This window comes from Carettochelys insculpta, chromosome 2 (assembly GCF_033958435.1).
Source record: "Carettochelys insculpta isolate YL-2023 chromosome 2, ASM3395843v1, whole genome shotgun sequence".
Lineage (NCBI taxonomy): Eukaryota > Metazoa > Chordata > Testudines > Carettochelyidae > Carettochelys > Carettochelys insculpta.
The window spans coordinates 82,902,974-82,915,990 of NC_134138.1; the positions used below are offsets into that span (position 1 = coordinate 82,902,974).

The window sequence follows — 13,017 nt, forward strand, 5'->3', positions numbered from 1 at the left end:
GATGTGGATAGAGGGTGACCAAAATAATTAGAGGGCTGGAGCATATGACTTATGAAGAAAGGTTGAGGGAATTGGGACTGTTTAGTTTGCGGAAGAGAAGAGTGGGGGGTTGGGACTTGATAACAGCCTTCAACTTACTGAAGGGAGGCTGCAAAGAGGCTGGAGAGAGGCTGTTCACAGTGGTCACGGATGGCAGAACACGGAACAACGGTCTCAAGCTGCAGTTGGAAAGGTCCAGGTTGAACATTAGGGAAAAAACTTTTTCACTAGGAGGGTGGTGAAGCATTGGAATGGTCTACCCAGGGAAGTAGTGGAGTCTCCATCCCTGGAGGTGTTTGATTCTCGGCTTGACAAAGCCCTGGCAGGGCTGATCTGATGGGTTTGGTCCTGCTTAGAGCAGGGGGCTGGACTTGATGGCTTTTTTAGGTCTCTTCCAGCTCTATTGTTCTATGTTTCTATGATTGCTGTACTCTGCAGTATGGTAGGAAGTACTTGCTCATTATTAAAAAACAAGAAGTCCTGTGGCACTTTGTAGACTAACAGATATTTTGGAGCATAAGCTTTTGTGGGCGAAGATGAAGCGGGTCTTAGCCCATGAAAGTTTATGCTCCAAAATATCTGTTAGTCTATAATATGCCACAGGACTTCTTGTTTTTGAAGATACAGACTAACTCAGATACCCTTCTGATATTCATCAGTTTTGTAAACAAAAAAGCAGTCCAGTAGCACTTTAAAGACTAACACAATAATTTGTTAGGTGATGAGCTTTCATGGGACAGACCCACTTCTTCAGATGAAGTGGGTCTGTCACACAAAAGCTCATCACCTAGTAAATTATTTTGTTAGTCTTTAAAGTGCTACTGGACTGCTTTTTTGTTGTCATAGTATATAGACTAGCACGGCTATATCTCTATCAGTTTTGTAAGCATTTCTTCTCTTTTTGAATGTGCAGAATAGTGCTTTCTTTTATTTTGTGGTTTGAACATACAATTGCAAAGGTGGATGATGAAATGAAGCTTTTTTTAGAAACAAAGTATCTTGGGTAATTCCACAATTCTCAGTACAAATGTTGATTTTGTGCAGATAGTCCCAGTATGTGTTTTTTTTAATAATAAGAATCATAGTTGTGCATGAGGTGGGAAAGCTGTCCCTTGTTCTTTCAATTTTCAAATATCAAGATAACCATGGGGCTGTCAGGCACCTGATTTTTGACCATATTGTCCTCCCACCACTTGCTCCAAAACCCCCAGTAAGGTATCCGAAAAGTAAACACACTGATTATCTAGGGTTGCCAACTTTCTAATCTCACAGAACGGAACATCCTTGCCCAGTCACTTGCCTCACGCCTCTTCTGAGCCCTGCCTCCACTCACTCAACCTCCTCCCCCTTTATCGCTTGCTTCCCCCACACTCACTAACTTCTGCTGGGCTGTCTCCGGAGGTTGGAGTGCAGGGTGGAGTGAGGGCTCTGAGGTGTCTGGGGAGGAGGGGTTTGGGGTGTAGGAGTGGGTTCAGGCCTGGGGCAGAGGGCTGAGATGTGGGCTGCGAGTGGGGCTGAGAATGAAGGGTTTGAAGTGCAGGAGGGGACTGTGGGCAGGAGCCAAGGGATTGGAGTTTGGGAGCAGTCTCAGGGCTGAGGCAGTAGATTTGGATGTGGGATGCAGGCTGTGGGAAGGAGGTTGAGATGTGGGTGGAGGTTTGGGGTCGATCCAGGTGACTCCTGCTCAGACAGTCCCTGGTTGGTAGGGAAGCAAAGCTAAGCCTTGGCTCCAGGAAGTGGCCAGAATATCTCTGTGGCCTCTCGGCACATGGGTGGCCGGGTGGCTGTGCTGTGCACAGTACCCCTGTGCACAGGTGCCATCCCTGCAGCTTCCTTTGGCCATATTTCCCGATCAATGTGAGCTGTGCAGCTGTTCAAGGAGGGAGCAGCATGTAGAGCTTCCCTGACTGCCCCTGCACCTAGGGGCTGCAGGGACACACCGTCTTATTCTGGGAGACGTGCAAAGCCAGCGCAAGCAGGGAATATTGCCTCAGCCTTGCTGTACTGCTGATCACACTTCTACTGGCCCAGCCAGCGGTGCTGACAGGAGTCACCGGGGGCCCTTTTTGATCAGGGGTTCCAGTCAAAAACCAGATGCCTGGCAAAGCTAAGGTTATCACTGTACTTGAAAATTAAAATGTCATGTGCTTCTCTTCAAGGGAGCTAAATAAAAGTAAACAAAGGCCAAAAAGTCTGCTCATTCTAGCTTTCAACACAAAACCCCGGAACTGCTACTGTGTAGCTGAATCCTTTTTGTCTAATATTTATACACTAGTATTAAATTCATTTTGTCAAGCTGTAAGAGTTATAAATACCAAACTCTTTGTGAAATTCAGTGTTAAAAATACTTAATCCCTACAGTAAACAGCAATGCAGTATAAAAGGGTTATTTTAAATTAAGTACCATAGAACTTAGTATTTCTTTTTTGCAGTGAATCTGATGTAATTTTGCATCTGTTTTGCAGGAGATGCCATTGAAGGCCTTCGAGAGAATGATTACCTGGTGATTCACTCATGTCGGCAGTGGACAACAATTACAGCTCATAGTCTGGAGGAAGGTCATTATGTCATAGGGCCAAAGATAGAAATCCCTGTACATTATGCAGGTAAAGCTACCGTTAATTTTAAAATAAACTATCAAAAGAGAATGAATTTCCTGTCAATTACATTGATGACTTCTTTGCTTGGCAGAGAAGCTAAATACCTGGTGCTAGTCATTTTGTTTGAACCTTATAACAGTATCAAAGAGTGTAAGAGAAACTGAAACCATGTCCAGCCTACTGCACGAGATGGAATGCATTTATTTACTTAGGCAGTACTCTGGCAAATCATATAGCTACTCAGCAGGGCTGTCGAATGCCAAAAATAATAGCAATTCATCCTGAGATTGGGGTGGGGGGTGAGTTATGATTAGTCAGTTTTAATTGCATAGTTAACAGAATAGCAATTTAACATGAACATGTAGTCTGCAGCGGAGGTTGGAATGTAAAGTGGCAGAGTAACATTTAGCATATCTGATGTGCAAATACCTTGCAGCATTGGCCACAGCACTGCCTGTTCTCAATTTCAGGTGACGTCGGTAAGAAGCAGTTAGTATTATCTCCCATAAATGTAAACAAACTTGAGTGGCTAAACAAGAACTGGATTTATAGGCTCTAATATCTTCCATTGTTTTTGAGTGCAGTCACATAAAAAAATAATTCTGCATTTGTAAATTGCACTTTCATGATGGATTGCGCTTCTAGTACTTGTATGAGATGAATTGAAAAATACTATTGTGCACAGTGTGAATGTTTGTAATCAAAAGTAATATAAAGCTGAGCACTGTGCAGGGTGCTAGAATTATGAAAACATAGGAAAACATCCCAAATATTTATAATACATTGAAATTGGTATTCTGGTGTTAACATTGTGATTAAACCTGCAATTGTGGCAATTCTAATTTTGTTGCTTTGTTTTGCGTTTAAATCACTTGGCTTAACAGCAATTGACAGCCCTACTGTTGACAACATTGGGAATAATTTGGGAGTATAATTAGCTGCCAATAGTTTTTATGTGTATTCAGTTTTTGTTTTATACTGTTATGCATAAATGTGGTATAACTGATTAATATACTTTCCTAGTTTATTTTCTGTATGGCAGAAACTTTTTTACTAATTTGCTGCCATTGTTTCCAAATTGAACAAGATAACATGTTTAGCATTTAAATAATATCTACCATAGGAAGAGACATAAACTCTTCTCTTTGAGGGGAAATAATTGGTGGGGGAGGGGAGAAGAGGAATATAAAGTATAATAGACAGCTTGGCCATGTCTACACATGTCCCTCCCTTTCACAAGAGACTTGTTAATGAGGCACTTTGGAACAGGTTAATGAGGTGCTAATGTGCATATTCAGTGCTTCATTAGCATAATGGCAGCCAGTCATGCTTCAAAAGTGCTATTTTTGAAACCCAGACTGGCTGTATAGATACGGGTGCTTCGAAATAAGCACCACACTTTGAAATTCAAGGGAATTTTGAAGTGTCTGTGTCTATACAGCCAGTCTGCGTTTTGAAAGTTGCACTTTTGGAGCATGACTGGCTGCTATTATGCTAATAAGGTGCCAAATATGCACATTAGCGCCTCATTAATCTGGTCTGAATTGCCTCATTAATATGCCCCTTCTGAAAGGGAGGGGCATGAGTAGATATGACCCTAGAGTTATAAACACTAATAAAACATTAAAAACAAAATTGGAGTCCTATTTTCTTTCCTATACCATGTTGACCAGATTATTTTCCTTTGTTAACACTCTCTTTGGTGCACTCCAATATGTAACTAATGTAGTGAGAGTTTGTTTTGTTGTGGATGAGCTAGCTAGCCTTAAAGCAAAAAGTTTTGAATACAAAAGTCATTCTGCAGTGATGTGCTTTTATCTCAGTGATGGGACTTACTCCAGTTATTTTCCCAGCTTCTGTTTCTCTTGGAGTTTGGAATCTTAATTTAAAAAGCTATGTTTATATTCTTCATCCTGAAGATACACAATACTATTTTATAATGCAGGTGAAATTAAACTTGTTTAATATGAACAGTTTTTACTGTAGGTGTATTATAGGTTGAACCTCTCTAGTCTGGCACTCTTGGGACCTGACCAGTGCCAACCAGGAGAATTTTCCAGACCACGGGAGGTCAGTGTTGTCTGGCAGCATTACCAACACTTCCACTGCTTACTGGGCTCTTAGAAGACGTTTAGGGTTAAGTTACAGATAAATAACAGCACAGAACATTGAGAGCCAGGACTGGTGGCTGAAACAAACTTTATGGGACCACAGGAAGCTTGGCCACACCCATGATAAGTGATCATCAGGCTAACTAAAATCAGACCGTATTACGGATGTTGCCGGATGAGAGAGTGCAGGATTAGAGAGGTTCAGCCTATAGCAGCAGACTCAGAGTCATTATGACTTGAGTTGAAATGCTTTAGCTGAATAAATACTTAGATCTCTACCTACCGAATGGTGCATTTTAGAATCTTTAATGTAAACTTGGAAGATGGGAAATACAAAATTGAACTAATTATTGGCATGAAAGAGTGCTGACATCACAAGGGGCTTATTAAAACATGATTGCTACTGGGGATGTCTTTTTGCAGTAGTTAACTGATCTCCTGTTTGTTCTTGAAATACAGTAATCCTGCAAGATACATGAGGGCTGCATTCCAGGCAATCCTCGCGTACCTTGAATTTTGTGTAAGTCGGGGAGGGTTGGGGTGGGTGTGGGTTGGGGCCCTCAGAAAAAGCCTTCCCCCTACTTTCTCAGAGAGGTGCATAGTGCTGCTCTGGGAAGACAGGGGAAGGGATGCTTAGCCTGCCTGGCTGCCTGCAGCTGCAGGAAACTAGGCAGGCTGAGAGCCCAGCAGCTTCACATTGTGCAAAACTCACGTTCAAGTGAGTTTTGCGCAATGTGAAGTCACGTAAGCAGTGGATTACTGTATGAATAAGGGGTCAGCCATGCAAGAGTGGGGTCATGTACTCTGAGACCTTACTGTACTGGTTTTACTAATTCTGAATTTGAGATGGAGGGTTAGATTCTAATCTTTTACACTGGTATGAATGTAGAGTTACTCCACCCTATGTAGTAACTCAACATTTACACAAATGTCACTGAGATAAAAACCTGAAATTAGGCTCTACTCCCAAGATCCCACAGAAGTCTAGTTGCATAAGGGATCCATTGGTATAGAATATGGCTGATACCAAGCAAAAATTGTGTTTAGCATGTGTAATACGCTTTGATGCCAGTAAAGTAGAATTGTACAAACCCATGGATATCTGCAGACTGTTTTTGTGGGTAGCGGAGCAGATGCAGATACAACTACACAAGGCTCTGTGGATCTGGAGCAGAGACTGAGATGCTGTCATGGGGCAAGCTAAGCCACACAGGCCAAGTCCTAAACTGCTTTGGAAATGCCCAGTCTCTTCCCAGTGCTCATGGAGTGGCTTATAATGAGCAGCCCAGTCGCCAGCCCCTTTTACCATGGCAGTGACCACTCTTCCCCACTTCTTCTGGGTAATGTGTCCAGGAAATAAGAGCCTGGAGGGGTTTAAACAGGGATAAAAAGCCACAGCCCAGTCTGGGAGAAGGGAGAGTGAGATGATAAAAGGGGAGTGTCAGTACCTGGCAGGGGTTGGAGAGATCAGAAAGTGCCAAGGAGCTGGGCTCCCTGTTGGATGTCTCATGGAGCAGAGGGATGAAAGTCAGCGAGCTGGGGAGAATCTGGAGTGGGCAAGAAAACCTGGGAGCCCATCGCTGCAGCCGGTCACTACAGGGAGGGCAGGCCCATGCATGCAGGTGGTGGGGAGCTCCAAGTTGGGCTCTGGAGAAGCCATGGGGACTCCTGGGCCCTGTACTGCCCCTGGTCCTCCCAGGGCAATAGGCCCGTATTTGGCAGGTACATGGTGAGAGGTAGTGGCTGGGCTACGACCCCTTGTCTCATAGGTAGGGCTCTGCCTATTTCACAGTTGTGAGAGTCACAAACTGTAATATCTGCCCTGCCCCGCCCCATGAAATAGGATCTCCCCAGGCTGCTAAGAGCCAGGAGCTTCTAGCTGCTAGCCTGGCCAGCCGAGGGAGGGACAAGTTGTTCTTCCCTTATATGGCCATTTCTGGTAGGGAGATCAGAACCACCTTGAGATGCAGTGCAGAAATGATGGTGATACACTGTCTCTTCTGCATTGGCGTAGCCAGAGAGCAGGGCCCCCATCTTCCCTCCAACCCCTGCCCCCAACCCTGGGCTCCTGCTACCACTGGGGGCCTTCCTCCCGAGGTTGGGGCTGCTGTTCCTGATGAGCTCTGAGTTCTCTCCTAACTCCCCACCCACTACTCCAGTGGCTCTGGGAGTGGAGACTGGAGCATCTTTCCCCAGCAGCTCCAGCAGGGGGTGAGCACTTCTGCTCCCATCTGCTGCAGCCAGGACAACCCCTGTTCCTGGGTTTCTGCCCTCGCAGCTCCTGTCCTGATCAAGGCACGGAGCCCAGTGCTTCCTTCTTCCCATCAGCTCCAGCCAGGATTAGGGACTGCTCCTGGCAGCTGCAACTGGGGGCCGCCTGGGCTCACTTCCCTCCTGCCCCTGCAGCTCCTGTGTGGCTCCTGAGCTCTGCTACTGGCCTTCTTCCTCTAGTGATTCCTACCAGGTTCAGGGCTTCCTGGTAACTGTTTGTTGCTGCAGCTGCAGTTTGGGTCATCTGCCTGGGCTCCTGATTGGATTCTGGGTGACTGGGTGTGGGGCTATAACCTCTGGGGCTTCTTCCAGGCCTGGGGCGCCCATTTTTCTTTAGGGCCCCATAAATTTTCCACTGCCACCTCCAGAAGCCTGCTCTGTCTCTGCCCTGAATGCATCATAGAAGTGAAGGTGGGATGCTTGAGGACCCCCACAACTTTGCAACTTCCCCATGTTGGGTCAGGACCCCCGAGTTAGAACACCAGGAAATTACAGTTACAAACCTCTGAAATGGTGAACTTAACCAGCTGGAAAACACTCTGGCCCTGAAATTGATCAGAAGGGACTGTGAATTTGGCAGGACCCTGCTCTTGGTGGTGCTGATCTTGTGAAGTCCGGCTTGGGCAGCCCGGCTGGTGAAACGTACTCACATCTGGCAGCCAGTGTCTGAGGCTGGGAGATAGGTCAGAGTCGGGGCTGTCTATTGCCTGCTCACCACCCAATGGCTCTCCCCTCCCACCACTGCTTACCTCATCCCTATGTTGCCACTTATCCCCAGTCCTTGCCTTCACTCTGCCTCTTGCCTGCAAGACTTCTCCTCCTGTTCACTTCCTTCCCCCTTTCAGCTGGCTTGCTGCTGCAGGTGTAGATAGAGGTAAAAGATGGCTAGTGATTTGCAGGTCAGATCATGGGTTGATCCTGGCAGCTGTGGGTTGGATGCAGATCTGCCTTTTTGACTCCACTCAGGGCTCTGCAGTGAAGAACAGCAACAGGGAAAATGAAACGCTAGAAAAGTAAAACCACCACTCCCTCCTACCTTACCCTGAGAGTCCCATTATAAACTTAAGTGTAATTCATTAACATTAAAATATCTTCCATGGATATAGGAAAGTTCTGACCAAAAACTAAATATCAGCTTCTGAATTTTAACTTGGAGCTAATGAAGAATTTCATTGCTTCCTCAGTATGCCATGAACATACACACTTGCTGGGTTCTGAAATAGCTTCAGACATGAGTTAGAAGTGATTTTGAAAACATAGTGTTACAGGTGGTGGTGAACTGGGAAAGAAGACCTTGTGTATGTGTGTTTAACTTTTCTCAGAGCAGTTTTTGCAGTCTGCTGTTGGGTGGTACATTTATGTGGCTATAATGGCAGCTTTTCAATACCAACACTCAGCTGCCAGCTCTGGTCCAAATGTTACTAAAGGGTAAGCACTGCAGCTGTGCTTGGTGTTGAGGTGTACTGGAGGTATATTTAGCTTCCTAACCAATCTGTATAAAAAATTCTGTTTTCTATTTGTAAAAATGCCCATCGCTTGGCAGGGGGTTTGCTGTGGAGTTATACCATTTAGCTAGTTTTTGGTGGATAAAAAATATCTGGTGTGCTTTTTCTTTTTTAAATAGTGCAGTTCTAAATACTCTATCTCTCTAAATCTTTGCTATCCAGTGCTTTGCTGACTACTATTGTTTTTAATGAATGCTGTAGCTTTGAGGTCCTATGAATTGGAAACATGCTGTGTGAACTCCACGGTAGCTATTTGATACTGGCTATAGTTAAAAATTTTCTACAAGAGCTATACAGTTCCTGCAGTTATAATAGCAATCTTTATTTTCTTTTAAAGGATGAAGTAGATTTTTGCTTATAATGTCAAAATTATAACAGCATAGCTTTCATTAAGACCTTTGAGTGCAACTACAGAACAGAAGGAGAAGTTGCAACTAAGGTCATTCTTGGATTTTAGGCTTACGTACTGCAAGACCGTCATTCATATGCATGACTGCTAGTATTGAGCCAGCATTATTTTGCCACCCCTCAGAATAAGGTGCAGACACTCTTTAGAAGGCTAGATATTAATATTTATTTCACCCAAAGTGTTTTTAGCAGGATGGAAATGAATTATTGAACAGCGGATCCTGGGCTCAGCTCAGCTGTCCTGCTGACCATCACGTCCAGCTTTTTCCCGCTGCTTCATTGTAAATATTCAACTGGCGATGGTGACAAGGTTAGGCTCTTGTTGTAGAGGAACAGTTCAGTATGACACAGCTGTTAGTCTGTTACTGTTCCCTTTTGGATACTGTTTCCAGTCTGCTTCTCTTTAGAGTAAAAGCTAAAGTTAATGTAGCGTCTAGTTCAATTTTCATATAATTAAAACAAAATGGCTAATGTGATCTGGCTCCTAAAACAAAAGATGAGTCTTCACATGCATGTTAAATGAAGGGTGGGTCAAAATTAACATTTTGATTGTGAATCCCATTTTAATGTGTATGAATAGAATCTGGCTTCATGAAAGTTTAAAGACATTATATTCCACATACTGGTGTTAATTTGCTGCCTAGTGTGTCTGCCCTATCCCAGGGTAATTGGCATTCACCATTTTATTTCATAAATGAAACCTATCAAGGAAGCACCCTCTTGTAAAATAGCTTTATAAATGTTTAAAATGCACCTACTCCTGGCTCTACACACTGAACAAATGGACATCTGCCTCTGTAGTATCTTCAACTGCTTGTATGAATTATGCATGGGCCAGGTTGGAAAAATTAATAACACCAGCTTAGGCAATTGTCTATAACTTTCTGGATGTCAGTAAAAAGTAGTCTGCCAAGGAAAAAAATAAGCTGTCGTCTTATCTTGGTGCATAGGACTGAGGGACCTCTGGGATTACACTTTTAAAATGAAAGGGACTCTGGAAATGGAAGGCACATAGGAGCAGACTGCATGGACTGCTTCTTATCACCATTGACTGTCTGCATCCTCCCCATCAGTGATGGTCTCCCGGGGTTGGTTGGAAAGGTGACTAATCTTGTGTAGTGTCTGTTTATGGAGCCATCCTCCACTTTGACCCCTGTGTGCTACACATTGGCACTTTACCTGGATTTGAAAAGTAGTATGTAACACACTGGCTGCGTCTACACGTGCACGCTACTTCGAAGTAGCGGCAGTAACTTCGAAATAGCGCCCGTCACGTCTACACGTGTTGGGCGCTATTTCGAAGTTGAAATCGACGTTAGGCGGCGAGACGTCGAAGTCGCTAACCCCATGAGCGGATGGGAATAGCGCCCTACTTCGACGTTCAACATCGAAGTAGGGACGTGTAGACGATCCGCGTCCCGCAACATCGAAATAGCGGGGTCCTCCATGGCGGCCATCAGCTGGGGGGTTGAGAGATACTCTCTCTCCAGCCCTTGCGGGGCTCTGTGGTCACCGTGGGCAGCAGCCCTTAGCCCAGGGCTTCTGGCTGCTGCTGCTGCAGCTGGGGGTCCGTGCTGCATATACAGGGTCTGCAACTAGTTGTTGGCTCTGTGTATCTTGCACTGTTTAATGAAAGTGTGTCTGGGAGGGGCCCTTTAAGGGAGCGACTTGCTGTTGAGTCCGCCCCGTGACCCTGTCTGCAGCTGTGCCTGGCTCCCTTATTTCGATGTGTGCTACTTTGGCGTGTAGACGTTCCCTCGCTGTGCCTATTTCGATGTTGGGCTGAGCAACGTCGAAGTTGAACATCGACGTTGCCAGCCCTGGAGGACGTGTAGACGTTATTCATCGAAATAGCCTATTTCGATGTCGCAACATCGAAATAAGCTATTTCGAAGTTGGGTGCACGTGTAGACGTAGCCACTGGCTGCTGTGTGTGCTCTTGTCTCACTCCGCTGGCTGTATGTTCTACTAATATCTTGGAGCTCCTTTAGGTTTCTTTCTTCTCAAGGGTAGATTTTTGAGAGTCTCAGGTTCAGTCATTGCTGATGGGCATCGTGTCTATGTGGGGTCATAGGATTCGCAGATGTAATGAAATTTCTTTGACAGTCCCTAGAGGTGGACACATTAGACATGTTATTCTGCGCAGGAATTACATGTGGAGTAAGAACTTCAATAATTCTAGAAATTGACTGACCCATGTGTGGATTTTTAATCTAGCAAAACAAAGCTTTACAGAGGAACAAAGATGGAGTGGGTAAGTGTAATACAATGCAAAAAGATTATAGAATCATAAGTGGTGTGTGGAGAAAGCAAATAAGGAAGTGCTATTTACCCCTGTACATAACACAGAAACTAGGGATTCCCCCCACCCCCATGGCATTAATAGACTGGCTTAAAACAAACATAAGGAAGTACTTCTTCATACAACACACGGTCAGTCTGCGGAACTCATTGCCAGGGGATGTCATAAAAGTCAAAGAGTATAACTGGGTTTGAAAAGAAATTAGAGAAATTCCTGGAGCAATCGGTCAGGATGGTCAGGGATACATCCTCATCCTCTGGGTGTTTTAAACCTCTGACAGCTGGAAATTGAGACTGAATGACAAGTATTGAATCACTCATTAAATCGACCTGTTCAGTTCATTAGATCTGTAATGTCTGGTACTGGTTGCTGTCAGGCTGTATCTACACTTACTGGGAATGTTGACAACTGCTACGCAATTTTAGGTATGTCAATTGCGTGCCTAAAATCCATTCTGTAGCCGTCAATATTGGTTCCTGTCCTCACTGCAGAATGTCAATGGGCGCACTGCTCCTGTCACTGTTCCTTGATCCCTGTGGTTTGCAAGGAATTCTGGGGTTCACATTGACCCCAGAATGCGCCGTTTCATGCATGCACGAAACAGCACCCCAGCAGATCTAACCTAAGCATTTGATCTTCCGCAGCCCATGTAGAGCCAGCCTCAGATAGGATACTGAGCTAAACATGCCATTCTTGTTATAGACCCACTATGGCCATTCTTAAAGGAAGTTAAAAAAAATGTATGTGAAAAAACAAGGCAAAGAAGAGGGTTGTATTAAAGATAAACAAGTTGTATGCAAGAGGAGTTTCAATTAAACAGTGATCTGTCTGCCTCACCCCTTTGCTGTGACTTCTACTCTGCCTCACCCTAATTCAACCTACTGTGGCTAAACAGAAGCTGTCCGGTTTTTGGGGAAAAAGAAATACAGGGTCTTAAATCTGCTGTGTGTTGATGACATGTTGCTTGCCTCGTTTGTTCTTCTGCCTGCCACGTTTGTGTTTCCTCAGAGCAAGCACATGCCTCTGAAGAGGGACCTAAAGCAACATGTTTTGCAAACTAAACCATTTTTTAAATCTTCTCTCCCAGCCTGGGAGATCTGGGAGAGGGGGGAATAACTGAATACACAGGAGGCAGCTACAATGTAATTGGGGAAAAAAGAAAATACTTCCTAATATTTTAATCTAAAGGCACATCACTTTCCAGGGTGTGTTACATATATTTTGGGTGTTGGAAACATTCTGCCTTTGACCTCAAGCGTCACCGCATAGTGGAGGTGTGCAGTTACTGTGCTATAATAGCACATGCCCTGTCCTGTCGCTTACCTACACATTTCAATAGCTATCAGAGTCTCTCTTTAACGAAGCAATGATAAAAAATTTAAAACTCTGTCACATGAGTCTTTGACGGGGGGGGGGGGGGGGGGCAGGTGGGATGAATAAGGCAGCAATCTCTTTGTTGGTTTAGTAGGATGTTACTGTATGGTAGCTTGGAAGCTTGTTCATACTAGTTTGACTGGTTAATCATGATGCAATCCCTCTTAGTCTTGTGTTGCTCATTAGTGTCTGGTTAAAGAGAAGGAGGATCCATTCTCATGAGTAAACTTGTCTCTGCAGTTGTGGAGCTGGAGAGCTCTATACATCTACAGTGGTTTTAAAACTTGAGGTGGCTAATCTCTGAATCTGGGTCTACAGCAGAGGTCTCCAAATTGTGGGGTGTACCTCCCTAGGGGAGTTGTGGAGGAGCCTCTGTGGGGTGCAGTAAGGTCAGGGCCAGCCCCCAG

General features: G+C 44.7%; 1 protein-coding gene across 2 annotated transcripts in view; it reads left to right on the plus strand.

Annotated features, from left to right (window-relative positions):
- The window catches only part of GAREM1 (GRB2 associated regulator of MAPK1 subtype 1), a 156,661-nt gene that overhangs the window by 37,219 nt on the left and 106,425 nt on the right, over positions 1-13,017 (plus strand). For both annotated transcript variants that reach the window (XM_074987230.1, XM_074987231.1), the window contains exon 2: positions 2,505-2,645. In XM_074987230.1, the coding sequence (XP_074843331.1) occupies positions 2,505-2,645 (141 nt within the window). The remainder of the gene's footprint in view (positions 1-2,504; positions 2,646-13,017) is intronic.